The 27,013-nt window shown below is 55.6% G+C and overlaps 1 protein-coding gene across 1 annotated transcript; it reads right to left on the reverse strand.

Annotated features, from left to right (window-relative positions):
• LOC148812642 (uncharacterized) lies at positions 1-27,013 on the reverse strand. The gene is made up of 10 exons (XM_088908535.1): positions 10,562-27,013; positions 9,864-9,928; positions 9,635-9,777; positions 5,497-8,843; positions 4,836-4,900; positions 4,593-4,735; positions 3,397-4,181; positions 2,211-2,275; positions 1,958-2,112; positions 1-1,099 (listed from the first exon to the last, which is right to left on the reverse strand). The coding sequence occupies exons 1-10, from the start codon at positions 26,951-26,953 to the stop codon at positions 915-917; spliced, it is 21,345 nt and encodes a 7,114-aa protein (XP_088764661.1). The 5' UTR covers positions 26,954-27,013; the 3' UTR covers positions 1-914.

Here is a 27,013-nt window from a genome sequence, read left to right on the forward strand (position 1 = left end):
TGCATATTCAAAATAGACTTTATTGTCAGGACAATAGCACAAGCCAGTTATATATCTATAAATAACAGCCGAGAATAAGTTTATTGAGACATTGAAACAGTATTATACAGATATTACTGTATATATATATATGACACACAAAGAGAGTGCAGGATCAAGAATCCCTTGTGTTCCCTGTTCCTCCACGCTGGAGGACTGGAGGAACATGCAGACTCCACCCAGACAGACACGGAGCTCGGACCTCCATCCGAGCGGTGGAGAGAGAAACAGGCAGAGACACAGAGAGAGTCCTGGAGACCTGTCTGTGAAGCTCTTCTGGACCTCAGGGGTCTCCCTCGGCACAGGTGACCTCATCACACCACGCAGAGCAGCACAGCTCTGAGCACAGTCACTGAGCACAGAAAGGGCCAGTTCATCCACTCTCACTCTCACCTCAGGCAGGAGATCCAGCACAGAGTCAGGACACAGCGCTGAAGAGCACAGAGTCAGGACACAACAGACTCAGGACACAGCGCTGAAGAGCACAGAGTCAGGACACAACAGACTCAGGACACAGCGCTGAAGAGCACAGAGTCAGGACACAACAGACTCAGGACACAGCGCTGAAGAGCACAGAGTCAGGACACAACAGACTCAGGACACAGCGCTGAAGAGCACAGAGTCAGGACACAACAGACTCAGGACACAGCGCTGAAGAGCACAGAGTCAGGACACAACAGACTCAGGACACAGCGCTGAAGAGCACAGACTCAGGACACAACAGACTCAGGACACAGCACTGAAGAGCACAGAGTCAGGACACAACAGACTCAGGACACAGCGCTGAAGAGCACAGACTCAGGACACAACAGACTCAGGACACAGCACTGAAGAGCACAGACTCAGGACACGGCGCTGAAGAGTCCAGTCTTGGGTCAGGCGAAGACCCTCAGAGGAAACAGCCCCTCCGTCAGGCTGACCAGCAGCACAGCAGGGGCGACAGTGACCACCCAGAACACCGCGCTGGAGACGGGGTGAAGGAGGGGCGCGGCTCCGGATTTTGTTGTTCTGGATGTTGTTGAGCTGGTGGGCACAGTGGTGGGGGGTATCACCTCCTTCACTGTGAGAGAAAGACAAGGATCCTGGTGAGCTAATAATAATAATAACTCCTCACACTTCTATAGCTCTTTTCTGGACTCTCCACTCAGAGCTCTTTACATGTCCTGGGGATCCCACTACCGCCACCAGTGTGCAGCTCTTTACAGGTCCTGGGGATCCCACTGCCACCACCAGTGTGCAGCTCTTTACAGGTCCTGGGGATCCCACTGCCGCCACCAGTGTGCAGCTCTTTACAGGTCCTGGGGATCCCACTACCGCCACCAGTGTGCAGCTCTTTACAGGTCCTGGGGATCCCACTACCGCCACCAGTGTGCAGCCCCACCTGGATGATGCTCCAGTCCGCTCCCCACACACCAGCTCTCAGTGGGGAGGAGAGCAGAGTGATGGAGCCAGTTCAGAGAGGGGGGTTATTAGGAGGCCATGATGGGTAAAGACCAGGGTGGTAATTTGGCCAGGACACCGGGGTGACACCCATACTCTTCTCGAGAAACGCTGCCTCTTCCCTCTGTCAGTGGAGCTATACCTCTCTAACAACAGCTGGACACCTGGGCTGACAAGGAGCTGTGTCCTCCTGGCCTGCCCAGGGACTCGTCCCTCCCTGAGTCTCTCCTCAGTGCTGAGGCTCCGAGCTAGGGAGCAGGGCAGGGCCGGAGCTCGCTGTGATACTGGGGCAGCTCTTCCTGCCTGGTGAGAGAACTGCCCCCTCTTTAACAAGCCCCCCCCAGACCTGATGATCTGAGCTGAGGCCTGGGGCTCCAGGGGGAAGGGAACAGACAGTCCTACAGGACGTCCTACGAGACCCCCAGTGCAGGCTGGTTCTTCCCCAGACACAGAGCCGAACTCGCACACAGGGACTTACGTGTCACGCTGATGGTGGTGGTGTTCAGAAGCGTGAGGAACGTAGTGCTGTTGCTTGTAACCGCTGTCCTCAGAACCTCGACGACTTCACTGCTGGCTGGAACGATCGTGGTGTTTGAGAAACTCAGCTCCCCGTCCACAGTGATGGATCCCTTCCTGCAGGGACGGAGACAGAGGTGTCAACTCAGGCGGGACACAGCCCCCAGAGACGCTCTGACACCGAGAGAAACCGCAGATATGACCCCCAGACTCACCCAAACTTTTTCACTTTGTATCCTCTGTAGGTGTCTGGATACCTCCTCCTGTAAACTTCATCAAACTGCAAGTGAAAAACGACAGTTAGACATTTCCTAGAAGTACAGATGCAGAACACGATTGAGACCCATTATTATTACAGTCCTGCAGTCCTGTCATGTGACTGTGTCTATGTGCAGGAGCTCCCCCTGGTGGGCTGGTGAGGTACAGTCCTGCGGTCCTGTCATGTGACTGTATCTATGTGCAGGAGCTCCCCCTGGTGGGCTGGTGAGGTACAGTCCTGCGGTCCTGTCATGTGACTGTGTCTGTGTGCAGGAGCTCCCCCTGGTGGGCTGGTGAGGTACAGTCCTGCAGTCCTGTCATGTGACTGTCTGTGTGCAGGAGCTCCCCCTGGTGGGCTGGTGAGGTACAGTCCTGCAGTCCTGTCATGTGACTGTCTGTGTGCAGGAGCTCCCCCTGGTGGGCTGGTGAGGTACAGTCCTGCGGTCCTGTCATGTGACTGTGTCTGTGTGCAGGAGTTCCCCCTGGTGGGCTGGTGAGGTACAGTCCTGCGGTCCTGTCATGTGACTGTGTCTGTGTGCAGGAGCTCCCCCTGCTGGACTGGTGAGGTACAGTCCTGCGGTCCTGTCATGTGACTGTCTGTGTGCAGGAGCTCCCCCTGGTGGGCTGGTGAGGTACAGTCCTGCGGTCCTGTCATGTGACTGTGTCTGTGTGCAGGAGCTCCCCCTGGTGGTCTGGTGAGGTACAGTCCTGCGGTCCTGTCATGTGACTGTGTCTGTGTGCAGGAGCTCCCCCTGGTGGGCTGGTGAGGTACAGTCCTGCGGTCCTGTCATGTGACTGTGTCTGTGTGCAGGAGCTCCCCCTGGTGGGCTGGTGAGGTACAGTCCTGCAGCCCTGTCATGTGACTGTCTGTGTGCAGGAGCTCCCCCTGGTGGGCTGGTGAGGTACAGTCCTCAGCCGATCCCACACTGAGGATCCATCAGGATCCCTGCTGGGAAGATCCTGCCTGCCTCTCTCTTGTTGTCGGAATTCTGTCCCTCCCCCTTTGTCCAGAAACCGGACAGAGTCACGGCAAGACCCGGCTGCAGGATTCTGGGCTGGACTAACCCTATCCTGCAGCTGGGAAAACCCGGAGTGGACTGATCTGCAGCCGGCTCAGAGTCCCATGGTGTGAACCCGACCCACCTCTCTCTCCACCTGCGCTGCCAGCGCTCTGAATGCTGCTGACAGGCTGTCCAGCAGGTCGTCTGTGAAAGTTTTGTCCAGGCTGCAGAAGAGCTGAATGATGGCTGTGTATGTGACTGGGATCGTCGCCCCAGTCAGAGCTGTGGTGGTTGTTGCTCTAGTTGAAGGTGTAGTCGTTGTCGTTGTTGTTGTTCTTGTTGTTGTGGTGGTGGTGGTTGATGTGGGAGGTGTTGTTGTTGTTGTTGTTGTTCTTGTAGTGGGAGGTGTTGGTGTTTTGGTTGTTGTGGAAGTGGGAGGTGTAGTTGTAGTGGGAGGCTCAGTTGTAGTTGTGGGAGGTGTAGTTGTAGTAGGAGGTGTTGGTTTGATTGTTGTTGATGTGGGAGGTGTTGTAGTGGGAGCTGTTGGTGTTTTGGTTGTTGTGGAAGTGGGAGGCTCAGTTGTAGTTGTGGGAGGTGTAGTTGTTGTAGTGGGAGGTGTTGTTGTGGTTGTTGTGGAAGTGGGAGGTGTCGTTAAAGTAGGAGCTGTAGTTGTTGTAAAAGGAGGTGTTGTAGTGGGAGGTGTTGTTGGGATTGTTGTTGTTGTGGTGAGAGGTGTTGTTGTGGTTGTTGTGGATGCGAGAGGTGTTGTGGTTGTAGTGGGAGGTGTTGTTGTGATTGTTGTGGAAGCAGGAGGTGTAGTTGTTGTCGTGGGAGGTGTAGTTGTAGGAGGCTCGGTTGTTGTTGTGGGAGGCTCGGTTGTTGTAGCAGTGTTTGTAGTTGTAGTGGGAGCTTCTGTAGAAAACAGTGCTGTAAGGGAGAAAGAGAAAGATGAAAGACAAGATTGTAATGTCACTTGGTTTTTAGCCCACAAGTCTAAAGTACTGATACCCAGAAGAGGAAGGCTCTGGTCTGAGCCTTTACAAGATCTCACAGCCCCGAGCCCAGATCCAGCTCAGTTCCCCCAGGAGCGCAGAGCACAGAGGCACAGCGCCGGGCCCCGATCTCGCAGCCCCGAGCCCGGATCCAGCTCAGTTCCCCCAGGAGCGCAGAGCACAGAGGCACAGCGCCGGGCCCCGATCTCGCAGCCCCGAGCCCAGATCCAGCTCAGTTCCCCCAGGAGCGCAGAGCACAGAGGCACAGCGCCGGGCCCCGATCTCGCAGCCCCAAGCCCAGATCCAGCTCAGTTCCCACAGGAGCGCAGAGCAGTGTACACCTCACCTCGGGGCAGAACGGAGCCGGGGAGGACGGGGAAGCTGAACGCGTTGCTCTGCGCCGACGTGTTCAGGGCCCTGACCACCTCCGCCGTCGTGGGCGCCGGGACTGTGAACACGGCGTCCAGGTCGACGATGACCGAGCCCGACCTGCAGGGGGCGAGAGCGAGGGGTGCTGGTGAGAGCAGTGCTCGTGGAGGGAGGGAGGGAGGGAGGGGAGGGGAGGGGAGGGGAGGGGGGCGACACTCACCTGAACCCGATCAACTCGGAGCGCAGGAAGGGCCGCCCGAACGCGGCCCGGAGAACGTGCTCCGTCTGTGGGGAGACAGGAGAGTCAGCACAAGGAACATGCTGGGGAGGCAGTGAGCCATCTGTACTCCATCTTCAGAGACTGCCCCTTGCCCCCCGCAGTCCGGGGGGACCCCGGGAGAGAGAGAGAGGGGCAGAGCCGGTGGATCTCTGGGACGGGAGACGCAGCTCAATCCCTTCGAGCGTCTCGCCCGCCGTTGTGAAGATAACGCTAGCGGTGCAGGCACAGCCCCTCTGAGACCCCTGCAGGACAAGCGCCCTGCGGGAGAGGCATCGCGTGAGACGCACGCGACACGTTATCGCCGCATTTCAGCCACGGCGCCCGAGCAGCGCCTGTGTCAGAGGCGCCTGGGTCTGACCCATCCACAGGGAATGAGCCAGGGAGCAGCTGCAAGAGTGGCGAAGGGGAGGAGGCAGGGGTGCGAGAGAGACGTGCAGAGGGAAGTCCAGGCAGATGTAGACATACGGCGGGAAGGAGGAGAGCTGTTCAGTGAGAGCTGTCATGGGACCCGTCGCTCCCGTTTCCTACTAGCTCATCAGCACTATCTCACTCAGTCCGTTCCGCCACAAGCAAGCGAGCAGGGAAACACAGACGTACATACCTCACTGGTTATATTAGCCTTCATCTGTTTGTAAAGGCTGCTGGACGGGTTCTTCAGATCTTGGGAGAAAAGTTCATCGATGCTGAACATGACAGCACGGGAGATCTCCAGCACAGAGGAAGTTGTAATGCCAGCTGTAGTAGTTGTGGGAGGCTCAGTTGTTGTCGTGGGAGGTGTGGTTGTCGTGGGAGGCTCAGTTGTTGTCGTGGGAGGTGTGGTTGTTTTTGTGGGAGGCTCGGTCGTTGTCGTGGGAGGTGTGGTTGTAGTGGGAGGCTCGGTTGTTGTACTGGGAGGCTCAGTTGTTGTCGTGGGAGGTGTGGTTGTTGTCGTGGGAGGTGTGGTTGTAGTGGGAGGTGTGGTTGTTGTAGTGGGGGGTGTGGTTGTTGTAGTGGGAGGCTCAGTTGTTGTCGTGGGAGGTGTGGTTGTTGTCGTGGGAGGCTCAGTTGTTGTCGTGGGAGGTGTGGTTGTTGTAGTGGCAGGTGTGGTAGTTGTAGTGGGTGGCTCAGTTGTTGTTGTGGGAGGTGTGGTTGTTGTAGTGGGAGGTGTGGTAGTTGTAGTGGGAGGCTCAGTTGTTGTGGGGGGTGTGGTTGTTGTAGTGGGTGGCTCAGTTGTAGTGGGAGGTGTGGTTGTTGTAGTGGGAGGCTGAGTTGTTGTAGTGGGAGGTGTGGTTGTTGTAGTGGGTGGCTCAGTTGTTGTCGTGGGAGGTGTGGTTGTTGTAGTGGGAGGCTCAGTTGTTGTAGTGGGGGGTGTGGTTGTTGTAGTGGGAGGCTCGGTTGTTGTAGTGGGAGGCTCGGTTGTTGTCGTGGGAGGTGTGGTTGTAGTGGGAGAATCAGTTGTAGTGGGAGGTGTGGTTGTTGTCGTGGGAGGCTCAGTTGTCGTGGGAGGCTCAGTTGTAGTGGGAGGTGTGGTTGTTGTAGTGGGAGGCTCAGTTGTTGTGGGGGGTGTGGTTGTTGTAGTGGGTGGCTGAGTTGTTGTAGTGGGAGGTGTGGTTGTTGTAGTGGGGGGTGTGGTTGTTGTCGTGGGAGGTGTGGTTGTTGTAGTGGGAGGCTCAGTTGTTGTAGTGGGAGGCTCGGTTGTTGTTGTGGGAGGTGTGGTTGTAGTGGGAGGCTCAGTTGTAGTGGGAGGTGTGGTTGTTGTCGTGGGAGGCTCAGTTGTCGTGGGAGGCTCAGTTGTAGTGGGAGGTGTGGTTGTTGTAGTGGGAGGCTCAGTTGTCGTGGGAGGCTCGGTTGTTGTGGTTGTCGTGGTAGGTGTGGTTGTTGTCGTGGGAGTTGTGGTTGTTGTTGTGGGAGGTGTGGTTCTGGGAGGCTCAGTTGTTGTCGTGAGAGGTGTGGTTGTTGTGGGAGGCTCAGTTGTTGTGGGAGGTGAGATTGTAGTGGGAGATGAGGTTGTCGTTGGAGGCTCGGTTGTTGTTGTGGGAGGTGTGGTTGTTGTCGTGGGAGGCTCGGTTGTTGTCATGGGAGGTGTGGTTGTTGTTGTCGTGGGAGATGTGGTTGTTGTCGTGGGAGGCTCAGTTGTAGTGGGAGGTGTGGTTGTAGTGGGAGGTGTGGTTGTAGTGGGAGGTGTGGTAGTTGTAGTGGGAGGCTCAGTTGTTGTAGTGGGGGGTGTGGTTGTTGTAGTAGGAGGCTCAGTTGTTGTTGTGGGAGGTGTGGTAGTTGTAGTGGGTGGCTCAGTTGTAGTCGGGGGTGTGGTTGTTGTGGGAGGCTCAGTTGTCGTCGTGGGAGGTGTGGTAGTTGTAGTGGGAGGTGTGGTAGTTGTAGTGGGTGGCTCAGTTGTAGTCGGGGGTGTGGTTGTTGTAGTGGAAGGCTCGGTTGTTGTCGTGGGAGGTGTGGTTGTTGTCGTGGGAGGCTCAGTTGTCGTGGGAGGTGTGGTTGTTGTAATTGGAGGCTCGGTTGTTGTAGTGGAAGGTGTGGTTGTTGTCGTGGGAGGCTCGGTTGTTGTCGTGGGAGGTGTGGTTGTTGTGGGAGGCTCAGTTGTTGTCGTCGTGGGAGATGTGGTTGTTGTCGTGGGAGGCTCAGTTGTAGTGGGAGGTGTGGTTGTTGTAGTGGGAAGCTCAGTTGTTGTAGTGGGAGGTGTGGTTGTTGTCGTGATAGGCTCAGTTGTAGTGAGAGATGTGGTTGTTGTCGTGGGAGGCATAGTTGTTGTCGTGGAAGATGTGGTTGTTGTAGTCGGAGGCTCAGTTGTTGTCGTGGGAGATGTGGTTGTTGTCGTGGGAGGCTCAGTTGTCGTGGGAGGCGTGGTTGTTGTCGTGGGAGGCTCAGTTGTCGTGGGAGGCTCAGTTGTCGTGGGAGGCGTGGTTGTTGTCGTGGGAGGCTCAGTTGTCGTGGGAGGCGTGGTTGTTGTCGTGGGAGGCTCAGTTGTCGTGGGAGGTGTGGTTGTTGTAATTGGAGGCTCGGTTGTTGTAGTGGAAGGTGTGGTTGTTGTCGTGGGAGGCTCGGTTGTTGTCGTGGGAGGTGTGGTTGTTGTGGGAGGCTCAGTTGTAGTCGGAGGTGTGGTAGTTGTCGTGGGAGGCTCAGTTGTCGTGGGAGGTGTGCTTGTAGTGGGAGGTGTGGTTGTTGTAGTGGGAGGCTCAGTTGTCGTGGGAGGTGTGGTTGTTGTTGTGGGAGGTGTGGTTGTTGTCGTGGGAAGCTCTGTTGTTGTGGGTGTCTCGGTTGTTGTGGTTGTCGTGGGAGGCTCGGTTGTTGTCGTGGGAGGCTCGGTTGTTGTCGTGGGAGGTGTGGTTGTAGTCGGAGGCTCGGTTGTTGTGGGAGGCTCAGTTGTAGTCGGAGGTGTGGTAGTTGTCGTGGGAGGCTCAGTTGTCGTGGGAGGTGTGCTTGTAGTGGGAGGTGTGGTTGTTGTCGTGGGAGGCTCAGTTGTCGTGGGAGGTGTGGTTGTTGTCGTGGGAAGCTCTGTTGTTGTGGGTGTCTCGGTTGTTGTGGTTGTCGTGGGAGGTTCGGTTGTTATCGTGGGAGGTGTGGTTGTTGTAGTGGGAGGCTCAGTTGTTGTAGGAGGTGTGGTTGTTGTAGTGGGAGGCTCAGTTGTTGTAGGAGGTGTGGTTGTTGTAGTGGGAGGCTCACTTGTTGTGGGTGGTGTGGTTGTTGTAGTGGGAGGCTCACTTGTCGTGGGAGGTGTGGTTGTTGTAGTGGGAGGCTCGGTTGTTGTCGTGGGAGGTGTGGTTGTAGTGGGAGGTGTGGTAGTTGTAGTGGGTGGCTCAGTTGTAGTGGGAGGTGTTGTTGTGATTGTTGTGGAAGCAGGAGGTGTAGTTGTTGTCGTGGGAGGTGTAGTTGTAGGAGGCTCGGTTGTTGTTGTGGGAGGCTCGGTTGTTGTAGCAGTGTTTGTAGTTGTAGTGGGAGCTTCTGTAGAAAACAGTGCTGTAAGGGAGAAAGAGAAAGATGAAAGACAAGATTGTAATGTCACTTGGTTTTTAGCCCACAAGTCTAAAGTACTGATACCCAGAAGAGGAAGGCTCTGGTCTGAGCCTTTACAAGATCTCACAGCCCCGAGCCCAGATCCAGCTCAGTTCCCCCAGGAGCGCAGAGCACAGAGGCACAGCGCCGGGCCCCGATCTCGCAGCCCCGAGCCCAGATCCAGCTCAGTTCCCACAGGAGCGCAGAGCACAGAGGCACAGCGTCGTGCCCCGATCTCGCAGCCCCGAGCCCAGATCCAGCTCAGTTCCCACAGGAGCGCAGAGCACAGAGGCACAGCGTCGTGCCCCGATCTCGCAGCCCCGAGCCCAGATCCAGCTCAGTTCCCACAGGAGCGCAGAGCACAGAGGCACAGAGTCGGGCCCCGATCTCGCAGCCCCGAGCCCGGATCCAGCTCAGTTCCCCCAGGAGCGCAGGGCACAGAGGCACAGCGCCGGGCCCCGATCTCGCAGCCCCGAGCCCGGATCCAGCTCAGTTCCCCCAGGAGCGCAGGGCACAGAGGCACAGCGCCGGGCCCCGATCTCGCAGCCCCGAGCCCGGATCCAGCTCAGTTCCCCCAGGAGCGCAGAGCACAGAGGCACAGCGCCGGGCCCCGATCTCGCAGCCCCGAGCCCAGATCCAGCTCAGTTCCCCCAGGAGCGCAGAGCACAGAGGCACAGCGTCGTGCCCCGATCTCGCAGCCCCAAGCCCAGATCCAGCTCAGTTCCCACAGGAGCGCAGAGCAGTGTACACCTCACCTCGGGGCAGAACGGAGCCGGGGAGGACGGGGAAGCTGAACGCGTTGCTCTGCGCCGACGTGTTCAGGGCCCTGACCACCTCCGCCGTCGTGGGCGCCGGGACTGTGAACACGGCGTCCAGGTCGACGATGACCGAGCCCGACCTGCAGGGGGCGAGAGCGAGGGGTGCTGGTGAGAGCAGTGCTCGTGGAGGGAGGGAGGGAGGGGAGGGGAGGGGGGCGACACTCACCTGAACCCGATCACCTCGGAGCGCAGGAAGGGCCGCCCGAACGCGGCCCGGAGAACATGCTCCGTCTGTGGGGAGACAGGAGAGTCAGCACAAGGAACATGCTGGGGAGGCAGTGAGCCATCTGTACTCCACCTTCAGAGACTGCCCCTTGCCCCCCGCAGTCCGGGGGGACCCCGGGAGAGAGAGAGAGGGGCAGAGCCGGTGGATCTCTGGGACGGGAGACGCAGCTCAATCCCTTCGAGCGTCTCGCCCGCCGTTGTGAAGATAACGCTAGCGGTGCAGGCACAGCCCCTCTGAGACCCCTGCAGGACAAGCGCCCTGCGGGAGAGGCATCGCGTCAGACGCACGCGACACGTTATCGCCGCATTTCAGCCACGGCGCCCGAGCAGCGCCTGTGTCAGAGGCGCCTGGGTCTGACCCATCCACAGGGAATGAGCCAGGGAGCAGCTGCAAGAGTGGCGAAGGGGAGGAGGCAGGTGTGCGAGAGAGACGTGCAGAGGGAAGTCCAGGCAGATGTAGACATACAGCGAGAAGGAGGAGAGCTGTGGGAGGTGTTGTTGTGATTGTTGTTGATGTGGGAGGCGTTGTTCTTGTAGTGGGAGGTTGTAGTGCTCCCATCTCCTACTAGCTCATCAGCACTATCTCACTCAGTCCGTTCCGCCACAAGCAAGCGAGCAGGGAAACACAGACGTACATACCTCACTGGTTATATTAGCCTTCATCTGTTTGTAAAGGCTGCTGGACGGGTTCTTCAGATCTTGGGAGAAAAGTTCATCGATGCTGAACATGACAGCACGGGAGATCTCCAGCACAGAGGAAGTTGTAATGCCAGCTGTAGTAGTTGTGGGAGGCTCAGTTGTTGTCGTGGGAGGCTCAGTTGTTGTCGTGGGAGGTGTGGTTGTCGTGGGAGGCTCAGTTGTTGTCGTGGGAGGTGTGGTTCTTGTCGTGGGAGGCTCAGTTGTGGGAGGTGTGGTTGTTGTGGTAGGAGTCTCGGTTGTTGTCGTGGGAGGCCTGGATGTTGTCGTGGGAGGCTCAGTTGTTGTCGTGGGAGGTGTGGTTGTTGTAGTGGGAGCTGTGGTTGTTGTCGTGGGAGGCGTGGTTGTTGTCGTGGGAGGCGTGGTTGTTGTACTGGGAGGCTCAGTTGTCGTGGGAGGTGTGGTTGTTGTAATTGGAGGCTCGGTTGTTGTCGTGGGAGGTGTGGTTGTTGTTGTCGTGGGAGCTGTGGTTGTTGTCGTGGAGGGCTCAGTTGTCGTGGGAGGCGTGGTTGTTGTCGTGGGAGGCGTGGTTGTTGTCGTGGGAGGCTCAGTTGTCGTGGGAGGTGTGGTTGTTGTAATTGGAGGCTCGGTTGTTGTAGTGGAAGGTGTGGTTGTTGTCCTGGGAGGCTCGGTTGTTGTCGTGGGAGGTGTGGTTGTTGTAATTTGGGGCTCGGTTGTTGTAGTGGGAGGTGTGGTTGTAGTAGTGGGAGGCTCGGTTGTTGTCGTGGGAGGCTCAGTTGTTGTTGGAGGTGTGGTTGTTGTGGGAAGCTCAGTTGTAGTGGGAGTTGTGGTTGTTGTAGTGGGAGGCTCAGTTGTCGTGGGAGAAGTGGTTGTAGTCGGAGCTGTGGTAGTTGAAGTGGGAGGCTCAGTTGTTGTGGGAGGTGTGGTTGTCGTGGCAGGTGTGGTTGTTGTGGGAGGTGTGGTTCTTGTCGTGGGAGGCTCAGTTGTGGGAGGTGTGGTTGTTGTGGTAGGAGTCTCGGTTGTTGTCGTGGGAGGCTTGGATGTTGTCGTGGGAGGTGTGGTTGTCGTGGGAGGTGTGGTTGTTGTCGTGGGAGGCTCAGTTGTTGTCGTGGGAGGTGTGGTTGTTGTAGTGGGAGGCTCAGTTGTAGTGGGAGGTGTGGTTGTTGTAGTGGGAAGCTCAGTTGTTGTCGTGGGAGGTGTGGTTGTTGTAGTGGGAGGTGTGGTTGTTGTCGTGGGAGGTGTGGTTGTTGTAGTGGGAGGTGTGGTTGTTGTAGTGGGAGGCTCAGTTGTAGTGGGAGGTGTGGTAGTTGTAGTGGGAGGCTCAGTTGTTGTCGTGGGAGGTGTGGTTGTTGTGGGAGGTGTGGTTGTTGTCGTGGGAGGTTCTGTTGTTGTAGTGGGAGGTTCTGTTGTTGTCGTGGGAGGTGTGGTAGTTGTAGTGGGAGGCTCTGTTGTTGTAGTGGGAGGTTCAGTTGTTGTCGTGGGAGATGTGGTTGTTGTAGTGGGAGGTTCAGTTGTTGTCGTGGGAGGCTCAGTTGTTGTAGTGGGAGGCTCAGTTGTTGTAGTGGGAGGTGTGGTTGTTGTAGTGGGAGGTGTGGTTGTTGTAGTGGGAGGCTCAGTTGTTGTAGTGGGAGGTGTGGTTGTTGTAGTGGGAGGCTCAGTTGTTGTCGTGGGAGGTGTGGTTGTTGTAGTGGGAGGTGTTGTTGTTGTCGTGGGAGGTGTGGTTGTAGTGGGAGGTGTGGTAGTTGTAGTGGGTGGCTCAGTTGTAGTGGGAGGTGTGGTAGTTGTAGTGGGAGGCTCAGTTGTTGTAGTGAGAGGCTCAGTTGTTGTAGTGGGAGGTGTGGTTGTTGTAGTGGGAGGCTCAGTTGTTGTAGTGGGAGGTGTGGTTGTTGTAGTGGGAGGCTCAGTTGTTGTCGTGGGAGGTGTGGTTGTGGTCGTGGGAGGCTCAGTTGTTGTTGTGGGAGGTGTGGTTGTTGTAGTGGGAGGTGTGGTTGTTGTTGTGGGAGGTGTGGTTGTTGTGGAAGGTGTGGTTGTTGTAGTGGGAGGTGTTGTTGTCGTGGGAGGTGTGGTTGTAGTGGGAGGTGTGGTAGTTGTAGTGGGTGGCTCAGTTGTAGTGGGAGGTGTGGTAGTTGTAGTGGGAGGCTCAGTTGTTGTCGTGGGAGGTGTGGTTGTGGTCGTGGGAGGCTCAGTTGTTGTAGTGGGAGGCTCAGTTGTTGTCGTGGGTGGTGTGGTTGTTGTAGTGGGAGGTTCAGTTGTTGTCGTGGGAGGTGTGGTAGTTGTAGTGGGTGGCTCAGTTGTAGTGGGAGGTGTGGTAGTTGTAGTGGGTGGCTCAGTTGTAGTGGGAGGTGTGGTAGTTGTAGTGGGAGGCTCAGTTGTTGTGGGAGGTGTGGTTGTTGTAGTGGGAGGCTCAGTTGTTGTTGTGGGAGGTGTGGTTGTTCTAGTGGGAGGCTCAGTTGTTGTGGGAGGTGTGGTTGTTGTAGTGGGAGGCTCAGTTGTTGTCGTGGGCGGTGTGGTGGTTGTAGTGGGAGGCTCAGTTGTTGTGGGGGGTGTGGTTGTTGTTGTGGGGGGTGTGGTTGTAGTCAGAGGTGTGGTTGTTGTCGTGGGAGGTTCTGTTGTTGTAGTGGGAGGTGTGGTAGTTGTAGTGGGTGGCTCAGTTGTAGTGGGAGGTGTGGTTGTTGTAGTGGGAGGCTCAGTTGTTGTAGGAGGTGTGGTTGTTGTAGTGGGAGGCTCAGTTGTTGTTGTGGGAGGTGTGGTTGTTGTAGTGGGAGGCTCAGTTGTAGTGGGAGGTGTGGTTGTTGTCGTGGGAGTTGTGGTTGTTGTCGTGGGAGTTGTGGTTGTCGTAGTGGGAGGCTCAGTTGTTGTCGTGGGAGGTGTGGTTGTAGTGGGAGGTGTGGTAGTTGTAGTTGGTGGCTCAGTTGTAGTGGGAGGTGTGGTTGTTGTAGTGGGAGGCTCAGTTGTAGTGGGAGGCGTGGTTGTTGTAGTGGGAGGCTCAGTTGTTGTCGTGGGAGGTGTGGTTGTTGTCGTGGGAGATGTGGTTGTTGTAGTGGGAGGCTCAGTTGTTGTGGGAGGTGTGGTTGTTGTAGTGGGAGGCTCAGTTGTAGTGGAAGGCTCGGTTGTTGTAGTGGGCGGCTCAGTTGTTGTCGTGGGAGGTGTGGTTGTTGTAGTTGGAGGTTCAGTTGTTGTGGGGGGTGTGGTTGTTGTGGGGGGTGTGGTTGTAGTCGGAGGTGTGGTTGTTGTCGTGGGAGGTTCTGTTGTTGTCGTGGGAGGTGTGGTTGTTGTCGTGGGAGGCTCAGTTGTTGTTGTGGGAGGTGTGGTTGTTGTCGTGGGAGGCTCAGTTGTTGTCGTGGGAGGTGTGGTTGTTGTAGTGGGAGGTTCAGTTGTTGTGGGGGGTGTGGTTGTTGTCGTGGGAGGTGTGGTTGTAGTCGGAGTTGTGGTTGTTGTCGTGGGAGGTTCTGTTGTTGTCGTGGGAGGTGTGGTTGTAGTGGGAGGTGTGGTAGTTGTAGTGCGAGGTGTGGTTGTTGTAGTGGGAGGCTCAGTTGTTCTCGTGGGAGGTGTGGTTGTTGTAGTGGGAGGCTCAGTTGTTGTCGTGGGAGGTGTGGTTGTTGTAGTGGGAGGCGTGGTTGTTGTCGTGGGAGGTGTGGTTGTAGTGGGAGGCTCAGTTGTCGTGGGAGGTGTGGTAGTTGTAGTGGGTGGCTCAGTTGTAGTGGGAGGTGTGGTTGTTGTAGTGGGAGGCTCAGTTATTGTCGTGGGAGGTATGGTTGTTGTAGTGGGAGGCTCAGTTGTTGTTGTGGGAGGTGTAGTTGTTGTAGTGGGAGGCTCAATTGTTGTCGTGGGAGGTGTGGTTGTTGTAGTGGGAGGCTCGGTTGTCGTGGGTGGTGTGGTTGTTGTAGTGGGAGGTGTTGTTGTCGTGGGAGGTGTGGTTGTAGTGGGAGGTGTGGTAGTTGTAGTGGGTGGCTCAGTTGTAGTGGGAGGTGTGGTTGTTGTAGTGGGAGGTGGTGTTGTTGTAGTGGGAGGCTCAGTTGTTGTCGTTGGAGGTGTGGTTGTTGTAGTGGGAGGCTCAGTTGTTGTCGTGGGAGGTGTGGTTGTTGTAGTGGGAGGTGTTGTAGTGGGAGGTGTGGTAGTTGTAGTGGGTGGCTCAGTTGTAGTGGGAGGTTCAGTTGTTGTTGTGGGAGGTGTGGTTGTTGTAGTGGGAGGCTCAGTTGTTGTAGTGGAAGCTGTGGTTGTAGTGGGAGCTGTGGTTGTTGTGGGAGGTGTGGTTGTTGTAGTGGGAAGCTCAGTTGTTGTTGTGGGAGGTGTGGTTGTTGTTGTGGGAGGTGTGGTTGTTGTAGTGGGGGGTGTGGTTGTAGTCGGAGGTGTGGTTGTTGTCGTGGGAGGTTCTGTTGTTGTTGTGGGAGGTGTGGTAGTTGTAGTGGGAGGTGTGGTAGTTGTAGTGGGTGGCTCAGTTGTAGTGGGAGGTGTGGTTGTTGTTGTGGGAGGCTCGGTTGTTGTCGTGGGAGGCTCAGTTGTTGTCGTGGGAGGCTCAGTTGTTGTAGTGGGAGGTGTGGTTGTTGTAGTGGGAGGCTCGGTTGTTGTCGTGGGAGTTGTGGTTGTAGTGGGAGGCTCAGTTGTTGTCGTGGGAGGTGTGGTTGTAGTGGGAGGCTGAGTTGTTGTCGTGGGAGGCTGAGTTGTTGTCGTGGGAGGTGTGGTAGTTGTCGTGGGAGGTGTGGTTGTTGTAGTGGGAGGCTCAGTTGTTGTCGTGGGAGGTGTGGTTGTTGTAGTGGGAGCCTCGGTTGTTGTCGTGGGAGGTGTGGTTGTCGTGGGAGGTGTGGTAGTTGTAGTGGGTGGCTCAGTTGTCGTGGGAGGTGTGGTTGTAGTGGGAGGCTCAGTTGTTGTCGTGGGAGGTGTGGTTGTTGTAGTGGGAGGCTGAGTTGTTGTCGTGGGAGGTGTTGTTGTCGTGGGAGGTGTGGTTGTTGTAGTGGGAGGTTCAGTTGTTGGGGGTGTTGTTGTAGTCAGAGGTGTGGTTGTTGTCGTGGGAGGTTCTGTTGTTGTCGTGGGAGGTTTAGTTGTAGTGGGAGGTGTGGTAGTTGTAGTGGGTGGCTCAGTTGTAGTGGGAGGTGTGGTTGTTGTAGTGGGAGGCTGAGTTGTCGTCGTGGGAGGTGTGGTTGTTGTAGTGGGAGGCTCAGTTGTTGTTGTGGGAGGTGTGGTTGTTGTAGTGGGTGGCTCAGTTGTAGTGGGAGGTGTGGTTGTTGTAGTGGGAGGTGTGGTTGTTGTAGTGGGAGGCTCAGTTGTAGTGGGAGGTGTGGTTGTTGTCGTGGGAGGTGTGGTTGTTGTAGTGGGAGGCTCGGTTGTTGTCGTGGGAGTTGTGGTTGTAGTGGGAGGCTCAGTTGTTGTCGTGGAAGGTGTGGTTGTAGTGGGAGGTGTGGTAGTGGGAGGTGTGGTAGTTGTAGTGGGTGGCTCAGTTGTTGTTGTGGGAGGTGTGGTTGTTGTAGTGGGAGGTGTCGTTGTTGTGGGGGGTGTGGTTGTTGTAGTGGGGGGTGTGGTTGTAGTCGGAGGTGTGGTTGTTGTCGTGGGAGGTTCTGTTGTTGTTGTGGGAGATGTGGTAGTTGTAGTGGGAGGTGTGGTAGTTGTAGTGGGTGGCTCAGTTGTAGTGGGAGGTGTGGTTGTTGTAGTGGGAGGTGTGGTTGCTGTAGTTGGAGGCTGAGTTGTTGTCGTGGGAGGTGTGGTTGTTGTAGTGGGAGGCTCAGTTGTGGGAGGTGTGGTTGTTGTCGTGGGAGGCTCAGTTGTTGTCGTGGGAGACTCAGTTGTTGTAGTGGGAGGTGTGGTTGTTGTCGTGGGAGGTGTGGTAGTTGTCGTGGGAGGTGTGGTTCTTGTAGTGGGAGGCTCAGTTGTTGTCGTGGGAGGTGTGGTTGTTGTAGTGGGAGGTTCAGTTGTTGTTGTGGGAGGTGTGGTTGTTGTAGTGGGAGGCTCAGTTGTTGTCGTGGGAGGTGTGGTTGTTGTCGTGGGAGGCTCAGTTGTTGTCGTGGGAGGCTCAGTTGTTGTAGTGGGAGGTGTGGTTGTTGTAGTGGGTGGCTCAGTTGTTGTCGTGGGAGTTGTGGTTGTTGTAGTGGGAGGCTCAGTTGTTGTCGTGGGAGGTGTGGTAGTTGTAGTGGGTGGCTCAGTTGTAGTGGGAGGTGAGGTAGTTGTAGTGGGTGGCTCAGTTGTCGTGGGAGGTGTGGTTGTTGACGTGGGAGGTGTGGTTGTTGTAGTGGGGGGTGTGGTTGTAGTCGGAGGTGTGGTTGTTGTCGTGGGAGGTGTGGTTGTTGTAGTGGGAGGTGTGGTAGTGGGAGGTGTGGTAGTTGTAGTGGGTGGCTCAGTTGTAGTGGGAGGTGTGGTTGTTGTAGTGGGAGGCTCGGTTGTTGTTGTGGGAGTTGTGGTTGTAGTGGGAGGCTCAGTTGTTGTCGTGGGAGGTGTGGTTGTTGTAGTGGGAGGCTGAGTTGTTGTCGTGGGAGGTGTGGTTGTCGTGGGAGGCTCGGTTGTTGTCGTGGGAGGTGTGGTTGTTGTAGTGGGAGGTTCAGTTGTTGCGGGTGTTGTTGTAGTCAGAGGTGTGGTTGTTGTCGTGGGAGGTTCTGTTGTTGTCGTGGGAGGTTTGGTTGTAGTGGGAGGTGTGGTAGTTGTAGTGGGTGGCTCAGTTGTAGTGGGAGGTGTGGTTGTTGTAGTGGGAGGCTGAGTTGTCGTCGTGGGAGGTGTGGTTGTTGTAGTGGGTGGCTCAGTTGTAGTGGGAGGTGTGGTTGTTGTAGTGGGAGGTGTGGTTGTTGTAGTGGGAGGCTCAGTTGTACTGGTTGGTGTGGTTGTTGTTGTGGGAGGTGTGGTTGTTGTAGTGGGAGGCTCGGTTGTTGTCGTGGGAGTTGTGGTTGTCGTTGGAGGTTCTGTTGTTGTCGTGGGAGGTGTGGTTGTAGTGGAAGGTGTGGTAGTTGTAGTGGGTGGCTCAGTTGTAGTGGGAGGTGTGGTTGTTGTAGTGGGAGGCTGAGTTGTCGTCGTGGGAGGTGTGGTTGTTGTAGTGGGAGGCTCAGTTGTTGTTGTGGGAGGTGTGGTTGTAGTGGGAGGTGTGGTTGTTGTTGTGGGGGGTGTGGTTGTTGTAGTGGGAGGCTCAGTTGTTGTGGGAGTTGTGGTTGTTGTCGTGGGAGGCTCGGTTGTTGTCGTGGGAGGCTCGGTTGTTGTCGTGGGAGGTGTGGTTGTTGTAGTGGGAGGCTCAGTTGTTGTCGTGGGAGACTCAGTTGTTGTAGTGGGAGGCTCAGTTGTTGTTGTGGGAGGTGTGGTTGTTGTAGTGGGAGGCTCGGTTGTTGTCATGGGAGTTGTGGTTGTTGTAGTGGGAGGTTCAGTTGTTGTCGTGGGAGGTGTGGTTGTAGTGGGAGGTGTGGTAGTTGTAGTGGGTGGCTCAGTTGTAGTGGGTGGCATGGTTGTTGTAGTGAGAGGTGTGGTTGTTGTAGTGGGAGGCTGAGTTGTTGTCGTGGGAGGTGTGGTTGTTGTAGTGGGAGGCTCAGTTGTTGTCGTGGGGGGTGTGGTTGTTGTAGTGGGTGGCTCAGTTGTAGTGGGAGGTGTGGTTGTTGTAGTGGGAGGATGAGTTGTTGTCGTGGGAGGTGTGGTTGTTGTAGTGGGAGGATGAGTTGTTGTCGTGGGAGTTGTGGTTGTTGTAGTGGGAGGTTCAGTTGTTGTCGTGGGAGGTGTGGTTGTAGTGGGAGGTGTGGTAGTTGTAGTGGGTGGCTCAGTTGTAGTGGGTGGCATGGTTGTTGTAGTGAGAGGTGTGGTTGTTGTAGTGGGAGGCTGAGTTGTTGTCGTGGGAGGTGTGGTTGTTGTAGTGGGAGGCTCAGTTGTTGTCGTGGGGGGTGTGGTTGTTGTAGTGGGTGGCTCAGTTGTAGTGGGAGGTGTGGTTGTTGTAGTGGGAGGATGAGTTGTTGTCGTGGGAGGTGTGGTTGTTGTAGTGGGAGGCTCAGTTGTTGTCGTGGGAGGTGTGGTTGTTGTCGTGGGAGGCTCAGTTGTTGTCATGGGAGGTGTGGTTGATGTAGTGGGAGGCTCAGTTGTTGTTGTGGGAGGTGTGGTTGTTGTAGTGGGAGGCTGAGTTGTTGTCGTGGGAGGTGTGGTTGTTGTAGTGGGAGGCTCAGTTGTTGTCGTGGGGGGTGTGGTTGTTGTAGTGGGTGGCTCAGTTGTAGTGGGAGGTGTGGTTGTTGTAGTGGGAGGCTCAGTTGTTGTCGTGGGAGGTGTGGTTGTTGTCGTGGGAGGCTCAGTTGTTGTCGTGGGAGGTGTGGTTGATGTAGTGGGAGGCTCAGTTGTTGTCGTCGGAGGTGTGGTTGTTGTAGTGGGAGACTCAGTTGTTGTCGTGGGAGGTGTGGTTGTTGTAGTGGGAGGTTCAGTTGTTGTGGGGGGTGTGGTTGTTGTCGTGGGGGGTGTGGTTGTAGTCAGAGGTGTGGTTGTTGTCGTGGGAGGTTCTGTTGTTGTCGTGGGAGGTGTGGTTGTAGTGGGAGGTGTGGTTGTTGTAGTGGGAGGCTGAGTTGTTGTCGTGGGGGGTGTGGTTGTTGTAGTGGGTGGCTCAGTTGTAGTGGGAGGTGTGGTTGTTGTAGTGGGAGGATGAGTTGTTGTCGTGGGAGGTGTGGTTGTTGTAGTGGGAGGCTCAGTTGTTGTCGTGGGAGGTGTGGTTGTTGTCGTGGGAGGCTCAGTTGTTGTCGTGGGAGGTGTGGTTGATGTAGTGGGAGGCTCAGTTGTTGTTGTGGGATGTGTGGTTGTTGTAGTGGGAGGCTGGGTTGTTGTCGTGGGGGGTGTGGTTGTTGTAGTGGGTGGCTCAGTTGTAGTGGGAGGTGTGGTTGTTGTAGTGGGAGGATGAGTTGTTGTCGTGGGAGGTGTGGTTGTTGTAGTGGGAGGCTCAGTTGTTGTCGTGGGAGGTGTGGTTGTTGTCGTGGGAGGCTGAGTTGTTGTCGTGGGAGGCTGAGTTGTTGTCGTGGGAGGTGTGGTAGTTGTCGTGGGAGGTGTGGTTGTTGTAGTGGGAGGCTCAGTTGTTGTCGTGGGAGGTGTGGTTGTTGTAGTGGGAGCCTCGGTTGTTGTCGTGGGAGGTGTGGTTGTTGTAGTGGGAGGTGTTGTTGTAGTGGGAGGCTCAGTTGTTGTAGTGGGAGGTGTGGTTGTTGTAGTGGGTGGCTCAGTTGTTGTCGTGGGAGTTGTGGTTGTTGTAGTGGGAGGCTCAGTTGTTGTCGTGGGAGGTGTGGTTGTCGTGGGAGGTGTGGTAGTTGTAGTGGGTGGCTCAGTTGTCGTGGGAGGTGTGGTTGTAGTGGGAGGCTCAGTTGTTGTCGTGGGAGGTGTGGTTGTTGTAGTGGGAGGCTGAGTTGTTGTCGTGGGAGGTGTGGTTGTAGTGGGAAGCTCGGTTGTTGTCGTGGGAGGTGTGGTTGTTGTAGTGGGAGGTTCAGTTGTTGGGGGTGTTGTTGTAGTCAGAGGTGTGGTTGTTGTCGTGGGAGGTTCTGTTGTTGTCGTGGGAGGTTTAGTTGTAGTGGGAGGTGTGGTAGTTGTAGTGGGTGGCTCAGTTGTAGTGGGAGGTGTGGTTGTTGTAGTGGGAGGCTGAGTTGTCGTCGTGGGAGGTGTGGTTGTTGTAGTGGGAGGCTCAGTTGTTGTTGTGGGAGGTGTGGTTGTTGTAGTGGGTGGCTCAGTTGTAGTGGGAGGTGTGGTTGTTGTAGTGGGAGGTGTGGTTGTTGTAGTGGGAGGCTCAGTTGTAGTGGGAGGTGTGGTTGTTGTCGTGGGAGGTGTGGTTGTTGTAGTGGGAGGCTCGGTTGTTGTCGTGGGAGTTGTGGTTGTAGTGGGAGGCTCAGTTGTTGTCGTGGAAGGTGTGGTTGTAGTGGGAGGTGTGGTAGTGGGAGGTGTGGTAGTTGTAGTGGGTGGCTCAGTTGTAGTGGGAGGTGTGGTTGTTGTAGTGGGAGGTTCAGTTGTTGTTGTGGGAGGTGTGGTTGTTGTAGTGGGAGGCTCAGTTGTTGTCGTGGGAGGCTCGGTTGTTGTAGTGGGAGACTCGGTTGTTGTAGTGGGAGCTGTGGTTGTTGTGGGAGGTGTGGTTGTTGTAGTGGGAAGCTCAGTTGTTGTTGTGGGAGGTGTGGTTGTTGTAGTGGGAGGTGTCGTTGTTGTGGGGGGTGTGGTTGTTGTAGTGGGGGGTGTGGTTGTAGTCGGAGGTGTGGTTGTTGTCGTGGGAGGTTCTGTTGTTGTTGTGGGAGATGTGGTAGTTGTAGTGGGAGGTGTGGTAGTTGTAGTGGGTGGCTCAGTTGTAGTGGGAGGTGTAGTTGTTGTAGTGGGAGGTGTGGTTGCTGTAGTTGGAGGCTGAGTTGTTGTCGTGGGAGGTGTGGTTGTTGTAGTGGGTGGCTCAGTTGTAGTGGGAGGTGTAGTTGTTGTAGTGGGAGGTGTGGTTGCTGTAGTTGGAGGCTCAGTTGTTGTCGTGGGAGACTCAGTTGTTGTAGTGGGAGGTGTGGTTGTTGTCGTGGGAGGTGTGGTAGTTGTCGTGGGAGGTGTGGTTCTTGTAGTGGGAGGCTCAGTTGTTGTCGTGGGAGGTGTGGTTGTTGTAGTGGGAGGTTCAGTTGTTGTTGTGGGAGGTGTGGTTGTTGTAGTGGGAGGCTCAGTTGTTGTCGTGGGAGGTGTGGTTGTTGTCGTGGGAGGCTCAGTTGTTGTCGTGGGAGGCTCAGTTGTTGTAGTGGGAGTTGTGGTTGTTGTAGTGGGTGGCTCAGTTGTTGTCGTGGGAGTTGTGGTTGTTGTAGTGGGAGGCTCAGTTGTTGTCGTGGGAGGTGTGGTAGTTGTAGTGGGTGGCTCAGTTGTAGTGGGAGGTGAGGTAGTTGTAGTGGGTGGCTCAGTTGTCGTGGGAGGTGTGGTTGTTGACGTGGGAGGTGTGGTTGTTGTAGTGGGGGGTGTGGTTGTAGTCGGAGGTGTGGTTGTTGTCGTGGGAGGTGTGGTTGTTGTAGTGGGAGGTGTGGTAGTGGGAGGTGTGGTAGTTGTAGTGGGTGGCTCAGTTGTAGTGGGAGGTGTGGTTGTTGTAGTGGGAGGCTCGGTTGTTGTTGTGGGAGCTGTGGTTGTAGTGGGAGGCTCAGTTGTTGTCGTGGGAGGTGTGGTTGTTGTAGTGGGAGGCTGAGTTGTTGTCGTGGGAGGTGTGGTTGTCGTGGGAGGCTCGGTTGTTGTCGTGGGAGGTGTGGTTGTTGTAGTGGGAGGTTCAGTTGTTGCGGGTGTTGTTGTAGTCAGAGGTGTGGTTGTTGTCGTGGGAGGTTCTGTTGTTGTCGTGGGAGGTTTGGTTGTAGTGGGAGGTGTGGTAGTTGTAGTGGGTGGCTCAGTTGTAGTGGGAGGTGTGGTTGTTGTAGTCGGAGGCTGAGTTGTCGTCGTGGGAGGTGTGGTTGTTGTAGTGGGTGGCTCAGTTGTAGTGGGAGGTGTGGTTGTTGTAGTGGGAGGCTCAGTTGTACTGGTTGGTGTGGTTGTTGTTGTGGGAGGTGTGGTTGTTGTAGTGGGAGGCTCGGTTGTTGTCGTGGGAGTTGTGGTTGTAGTGGGAGGCTCAGTTGTTGTCGTGGAAGGTGTGGTTGTAGTGGGAGGTGTGGTAGTTGTAGTGGGTGGCTCAGTTGTAGTGGGAGGTGTGGTTGTTGTAGTGTGAGGCTCAGTGGTTGTTGTGGGAGGTGTGGTTGTTGTAGTGGGAGGCTCAGTTGTTGTCGTGGGAGGTGTGGTTGTAGTGGGAGGCTCAGTTGTTGTTGTGGGAGTTGTGGTTGTAGTGGGAGGCTCAGTTGTTGTCGTGGGAGGTGTGGTTGTAGTGGGAGGCTCGGTTGTTGTCGTGGGAGGTGTGGTTGTTGTAGTGGGAGGTTCAGTTGTTGGGGGTGTTGTTGTAGTCAGAGGTGTAGTTGTTGTCGTTGGAGGTTCTGTTGTTGTCGTGGGAGGTGTGGTTGTAGTGGAAGTTGTGGTAGTTGTAGTGGGTGGCTCAGTTGTAGTGGGAGGTGTGGTTGTTGTAGTGGGAGGCTGAGTTGTCGTCATGGGAGGTGTGGTTGTTGTAGTGGGAGGCTCAGTTGTTGTTGTGGGAGGTGTGGTTGTAGTGGGAGGTGTGGTTGTTGTTGTGGGGGGTGTGGTTGTTGTAGTGGGAGGCTCAGTTGTTGTGGGAGTTGTGGTTGTTGTCGTGGGAGGCTCGGTTGTTGTCGTGGGAGGCTCGGTTGTTGTCGTGGGAGGCTCAGTTGTTGTCGTGGGAGACTCAGTTGTTGTAGTGGGAGGCTCAATTGTTGTTGTGGGAGGTGTGGTTGTTGTAGTGGGAGGCTCGGTTGTTGTCGTGGGAGTTGTGGTTGTTGTAGTGGGAGGTTCAGTTGTTGTCGTGGGAGGTGTGGTTGTAGTGGGAGGTGTGGTAGTTGTAGTGGGTGGCTCAGTTGTAGTGGGTGGCATGGTTGTTGTAGTGAGAGGTGTGGTTGTTGTAGTGGGAGGCTGAGTTGTTGTCGTGGGAGGTGTGGTTGTTGTAGTGGGAGGCTCAGTTGTTGTCGTGGGGGGTGTGGTTGTTGTAGTGGGTGGCTCAGTTGTAGTGGGAGGTGTGGTTGTTGTAGTGGGAGGATGAGTTGTTGTCGTGGGAGGTGTGGTTGTTGTCGTGGGAGGCTCAGTTGTTGTCGTGGGAGGTGTGGTTGATGTAGTGGGAGGCTCAGTTGTTGTTGTGGGAGGTGTGGTTGTTGTAGTGGGAGGCTGAGTTGTTGTCGTGGGAGGTGTGGTTGTTGTAGTGGGAGGCTCAGTTGTTGTCGTGGGGGGTGTGGTTGTTGTAGTGGGTGGCTCAGTTGTAGTGGGAGGTGTGGTTGTTGTAGTGGGAGGCTCAGTTGTTGTCGTGGGAGGTGTGGTTGTTGTCGTGGGAGGCTCAGTTGTTGTCGTGGGAGGTGTGGTTGATGTAGTGGGAGGCTCAGTTGTTGTCGTCGGAGGTGTGGTTGTTGTAGTGGGAGACTCAGTTGTTGTCGTGGGAGGTGTGGTTGTTGTAGTGGGAGGTTCAGTTGTTGTGGGGGGTGTGGTTGTTGTCGTGGGGGGTGTGGTTGTAGTCAGAGGTGTGGTTGTTGTCGTGGGAGGTTCTGTTGTTGTCGTGGGAGGTGTGGTTGTAGTGGGAGGTGTGGTTGTTGTAGTGGGAGGCTGAGTTGTTGTCGTGGGGGGTGTGGTTGTTGTAGTGGGTGGCTCAGTTGTAGTGGGAGGTGTGGTTGTTGTAGTGGGAGGATGAGTTGTTGTCGTGGGAGGTGTGGTTGTTGTAGTGGGAGGCTCAGTTGTTGTCGTGGGAGGTGTGGTTGTTGTAGTGGGAGGATGAGTTGTTGTCGTGGGAGGTGTGGTTGTTGTAGTGGGAGGCTCAGTTGTTGTCGTGGGGGGTGTGGTTGTTGTAGTGGGTGGCTCAGTTGTAGTGGGAGGTGTGGTTGTTGTAGTGGGAGGATGAGTTGTTGTCGTGGGAGGTGTGGTTGTTGTAGTGGGACGCTCAGTTGTTGTCGTGGGAGGTGTGGTTGTTGTCGTGGGAGGCTCAGTTGTTGTCGTGGGAGGTGTGGTTGATGTAGTGGGAGGCTCAGTTGTTGTCGTCGGAGGTGTGGTTGTTGTAGTGGGAGGCTCAGTTGTTGTCGTGGGAGGTGTGGTTGTTGTAGTGGGAGGTTCAGTTGTTGTGGGGGGTGTGGTTGTTGTCGTGGGGGGTGTGGTTGTAGTCGGAGGTGTGGTTGTTGTCGTGGGAGGTTCTGTTGTTGTCGTGGGAGGTGTGGTTGTAGTGGGAGTTGTGGTTGTTGTAGTGGGAGGCTCAGTTGTTGTCGTGGGAGGTGTGGTTGTAGTGGGAGGTGTGGTTGTTGTAGTTGGTGGCTCAGTTGTAGTGGGAGGTGTGGTTGTTGTAGTGGGAGGCTGAGTTGTTGTCGTGGGAGGTGTGGTTGTTGTAGTGGGAGGCTCAGTTGTTGTCGTCGGAGGTGTGGTTGTTGTAGTGGGAGGCTCAGTTGTTGTCGTGGGAGGTGTGGTTGTTGTAGTGGGAGGTTCAGTTGTTGTGGGGGGTGTGGTTGTAGTCGGAGGTGTGGTTGTTGTCGTGGTAGGTTCTGTTGTTGTCGTGGGAGATGTGGTTGTAGTGGGAGGTGTGGTAGTTGTAGTGGGTGGCTCAGTTGTAGTGGGAGGTGTGGTTGTTGTAGTGGGAGGTGTGGTTGTTGTAGTGGGAGGCTCGGTTGTTGTTGTGGGAGGTGTGGTTGTTGTAGTGGGAGGCTCGGTTGTTGTTGTGGGAGTTGTGGTTGTAGTGGGAGGCTCAGTTGTTGTCGTGGGAGGCTGAGTTGTTGTCGTGGGAGGTGTGGTTGTAGTGGGAGGACTGGTTGTTGTCGTGGGAGGCTCGGTTGTTGTCGTGGGAGGTGTGGGTGTTGTAGTGGGAGGTTCAGTTGTTGGGGGTGTTGTTGTAGTCAGAGGTGTGGTTGTTGTCGTGGGAGGTTCTGTTGTTGTCGTGGGAGGTGTGGTTGTAGTGGGAGGTGTGGTAGTTGTAGTGGGCGTGTCAGTTGTAGTGGGTGGTGTGGTTGTTGTAGTGGGAGGCTGAGTTGTCGTCGTGGGAGGTGTGGTTGTTGTAGTGGGAGGCTCAGTTGTTGTTGTGGGAGGTGTGGTTGTAGTGGGAGGTGTGGTTGTTGTTGTGGGGGGTGTGGTTGTTGTAGTGGGAGGCTCAGTTGTTGTGGGAGTTGTGGTTGTTGTAGTGGGAGGCTCAGTTGTTGTCGTGGGAGGTGTGGTTGTTGTAGTGGGAGGTTCAGTTGTCGTGGGGGGTGTGGTTGTTGTTGTGGGGGGTGTGGTTGTAGTCAGAGGTGTGGTTGTTGTCGTGGGAGGTGTGGTTGTTGTCGTGGGAGGCTCACTTGTTGTAGTGGGAGGCTCACTTGTTGTTGTGGGAGGTGTGGTTGTTGTAGTGGGAGGCTCGGTTGTTGTCATGGGAGTTGTGGTTGTTGTAGTGGGAGGTTCAGTTGTTGTCGTGGGAGGTGTGGTTGTAGTGGGAGGTGTGGTAGTTGTAGTGGGTGGCTCAGTTGTAGTGGGTGGCGTGGTTGTTGTAGTGGGAGGTGTGGTTGTTGTAGTGGGAGGCTGAGTTGTCGTCGTGGGAGGTGTGGTTGTTGTAGTGGGAGGCTCAGTTGTTGTCGTGGGGGGTGTGGTTGTTGTAGTGGGTGGCTCAGTTGTAGTGGGAGGTGTGGTTGTTGTAGTGGGAGGATGAGTTGTTGTCGTGGGAGGCTCAGTTGTTGTCGTGGGAGGCTCAGTTGTTGTCGTGGGAGGTGTGGTTGTTGTCGTGGGAGGCTCAGTTGTTGTCGTGGGAGGTGTGGTTGTAGTGGGAGGCTCAGTTGTTGTGGGAGGTGTGGTTGTTGTAGTGGGAGGCTCAGTTGTTGTGGGAGGTGTGGTTGTTGTAGTGGGAGGCTCGGTTGTTGTCGTGGGAGGTGTGGTTGTTGTAGTGGGAGGCTCAGTTGTTGTCGTGGGAGGTGTGGTTGTTGTAGTGGGAGGCTCAGTTGTTGTCGTGGGAGGTGTGGTTGTTGTAGTGGGAGGCTCAGTTGTTGTCGTGGGAGGTGTGGTTGTTGTAGTGGGAGGTTCAGTTGTTGTGGGGGGTGTGGTTGTTGTCGTGGGGGGTGTGGTTGTAGTGGGAGGTGTGGTAGTTGTAGTTGGTGGCTCAGTTGTAGTGGGAGGTGTGGTTGTTGTAGTGGGAGGTGTGGTTGTTGTAGTGGGAGGCTCGGTTGTTGTTGTGGGAGATGTGGTTGTTGTGGGAGGCTCGGTTGTTGTTGTGGGAGTTGTGGTTGTAGTGGGAGGCTCAGTTGTTGTCGTGGGAGGCTGAGTTGTTGTCGTGGGAGGTGTGGTTGTAGTGGGAGGACTGGTTGTTGTCGTGGGAGGCTCGGTTGTTGTCGTGGGAGGTGTGGTTGTTGTAGTGGGAGGTTCAGTTGTTGGGGGTGTTGTTGTAGTCAGAGGTGTGGTTGTTGTCGTGGGAGGTTCTGTTGTTGTCGTGGGAGGTGTGGTTGTAGTGGGAGGTGTGGTAGTTGTAGTGGGTGGGTCAGTTGTAGTGGGAGGTGTGGTTGTTGTAGTGGGAGGCTGAGTTGTCGTCGTGGGAGGTGTGGTTGTTGTAGTGGGAGGCTCAGTTGTTGTTGTGGGAGGTGTGGTTGTAGTGGGAGGTGTGGTTGTTGTTGTGGGGGGTGTGGTTGTTGTAGTGGGAGGCTCAGTTGTTGTGGGAGTTGTGGTTGTTGTAGTGGGAGGCTCAGTTGTTGTCGTGGGAGGTGTGGTTGTTGTAGTGGGAGGTTCAGTTGTCGTGGGGGGTGTGGTTGTTGTTGTGGGGGGTGTGGTTGTAGTCAGAGGTGTGGTTGTTGTCGTGGGAGGTGTGGTTGTTGTCGTGGGAGGCTCAGTTGTTGTAGTGGGAGGCTCACTTGTTGTTGTGGGAGGTGTGGTTGTTGTAGTGGGAGGCTCGGTTGTTGTCATGGGAGTTGTGGTTGTTGTAGTGGGAGGTTCAGTTGTTGTCGTGGGAGGTGTGGTTGTAGT

Source organism: Atractosteus spatula (genome assembly GCF_055471065.1).
Source record: "Atractosteus spatula isolate fAtrSpa1 chromosome 10 unlocalized genomic scaffold, fAtrSpa1.hap1 SUPER_10_unloc_2, whole genome shotgun sequence".
Taxonomy (NCBI): domain Eukaryota; kingdom Metazoa; phylum Chordata; class Actinopteri; order Semionotiformes; family Lepisosteidae; genus Atractosteus; species Atractosteus spatula.

What these genes read in the sequence shown, in the direction of transcription:
- LOC148812642 (XM_088908535.1), bottom strand. Translation starts at nt 26,953, where the DNA reads ATGACAACAACCGAGCCTCCCACTACAACAACCACACCTCCCACAACA. An exon ending in TCCGAGTTGATCGGGTTCAG is followed by an intron (nt 4,736 to 4,835) that starts GTGAGTGTCGCC and finishes CGCCCCCTGCAG; the next exon opens with GTCGGGCTCGGTCATCGTCG. An exon ending in TACAAAGTGAAAAAGTTTGG is followed by an intron (nt 2,113 to 2,210) that starts GTGAGTCTGGGG and finishes CCGTCCCTGCAG; the next exon opens with GAAGGGATCCATCACTGTGG.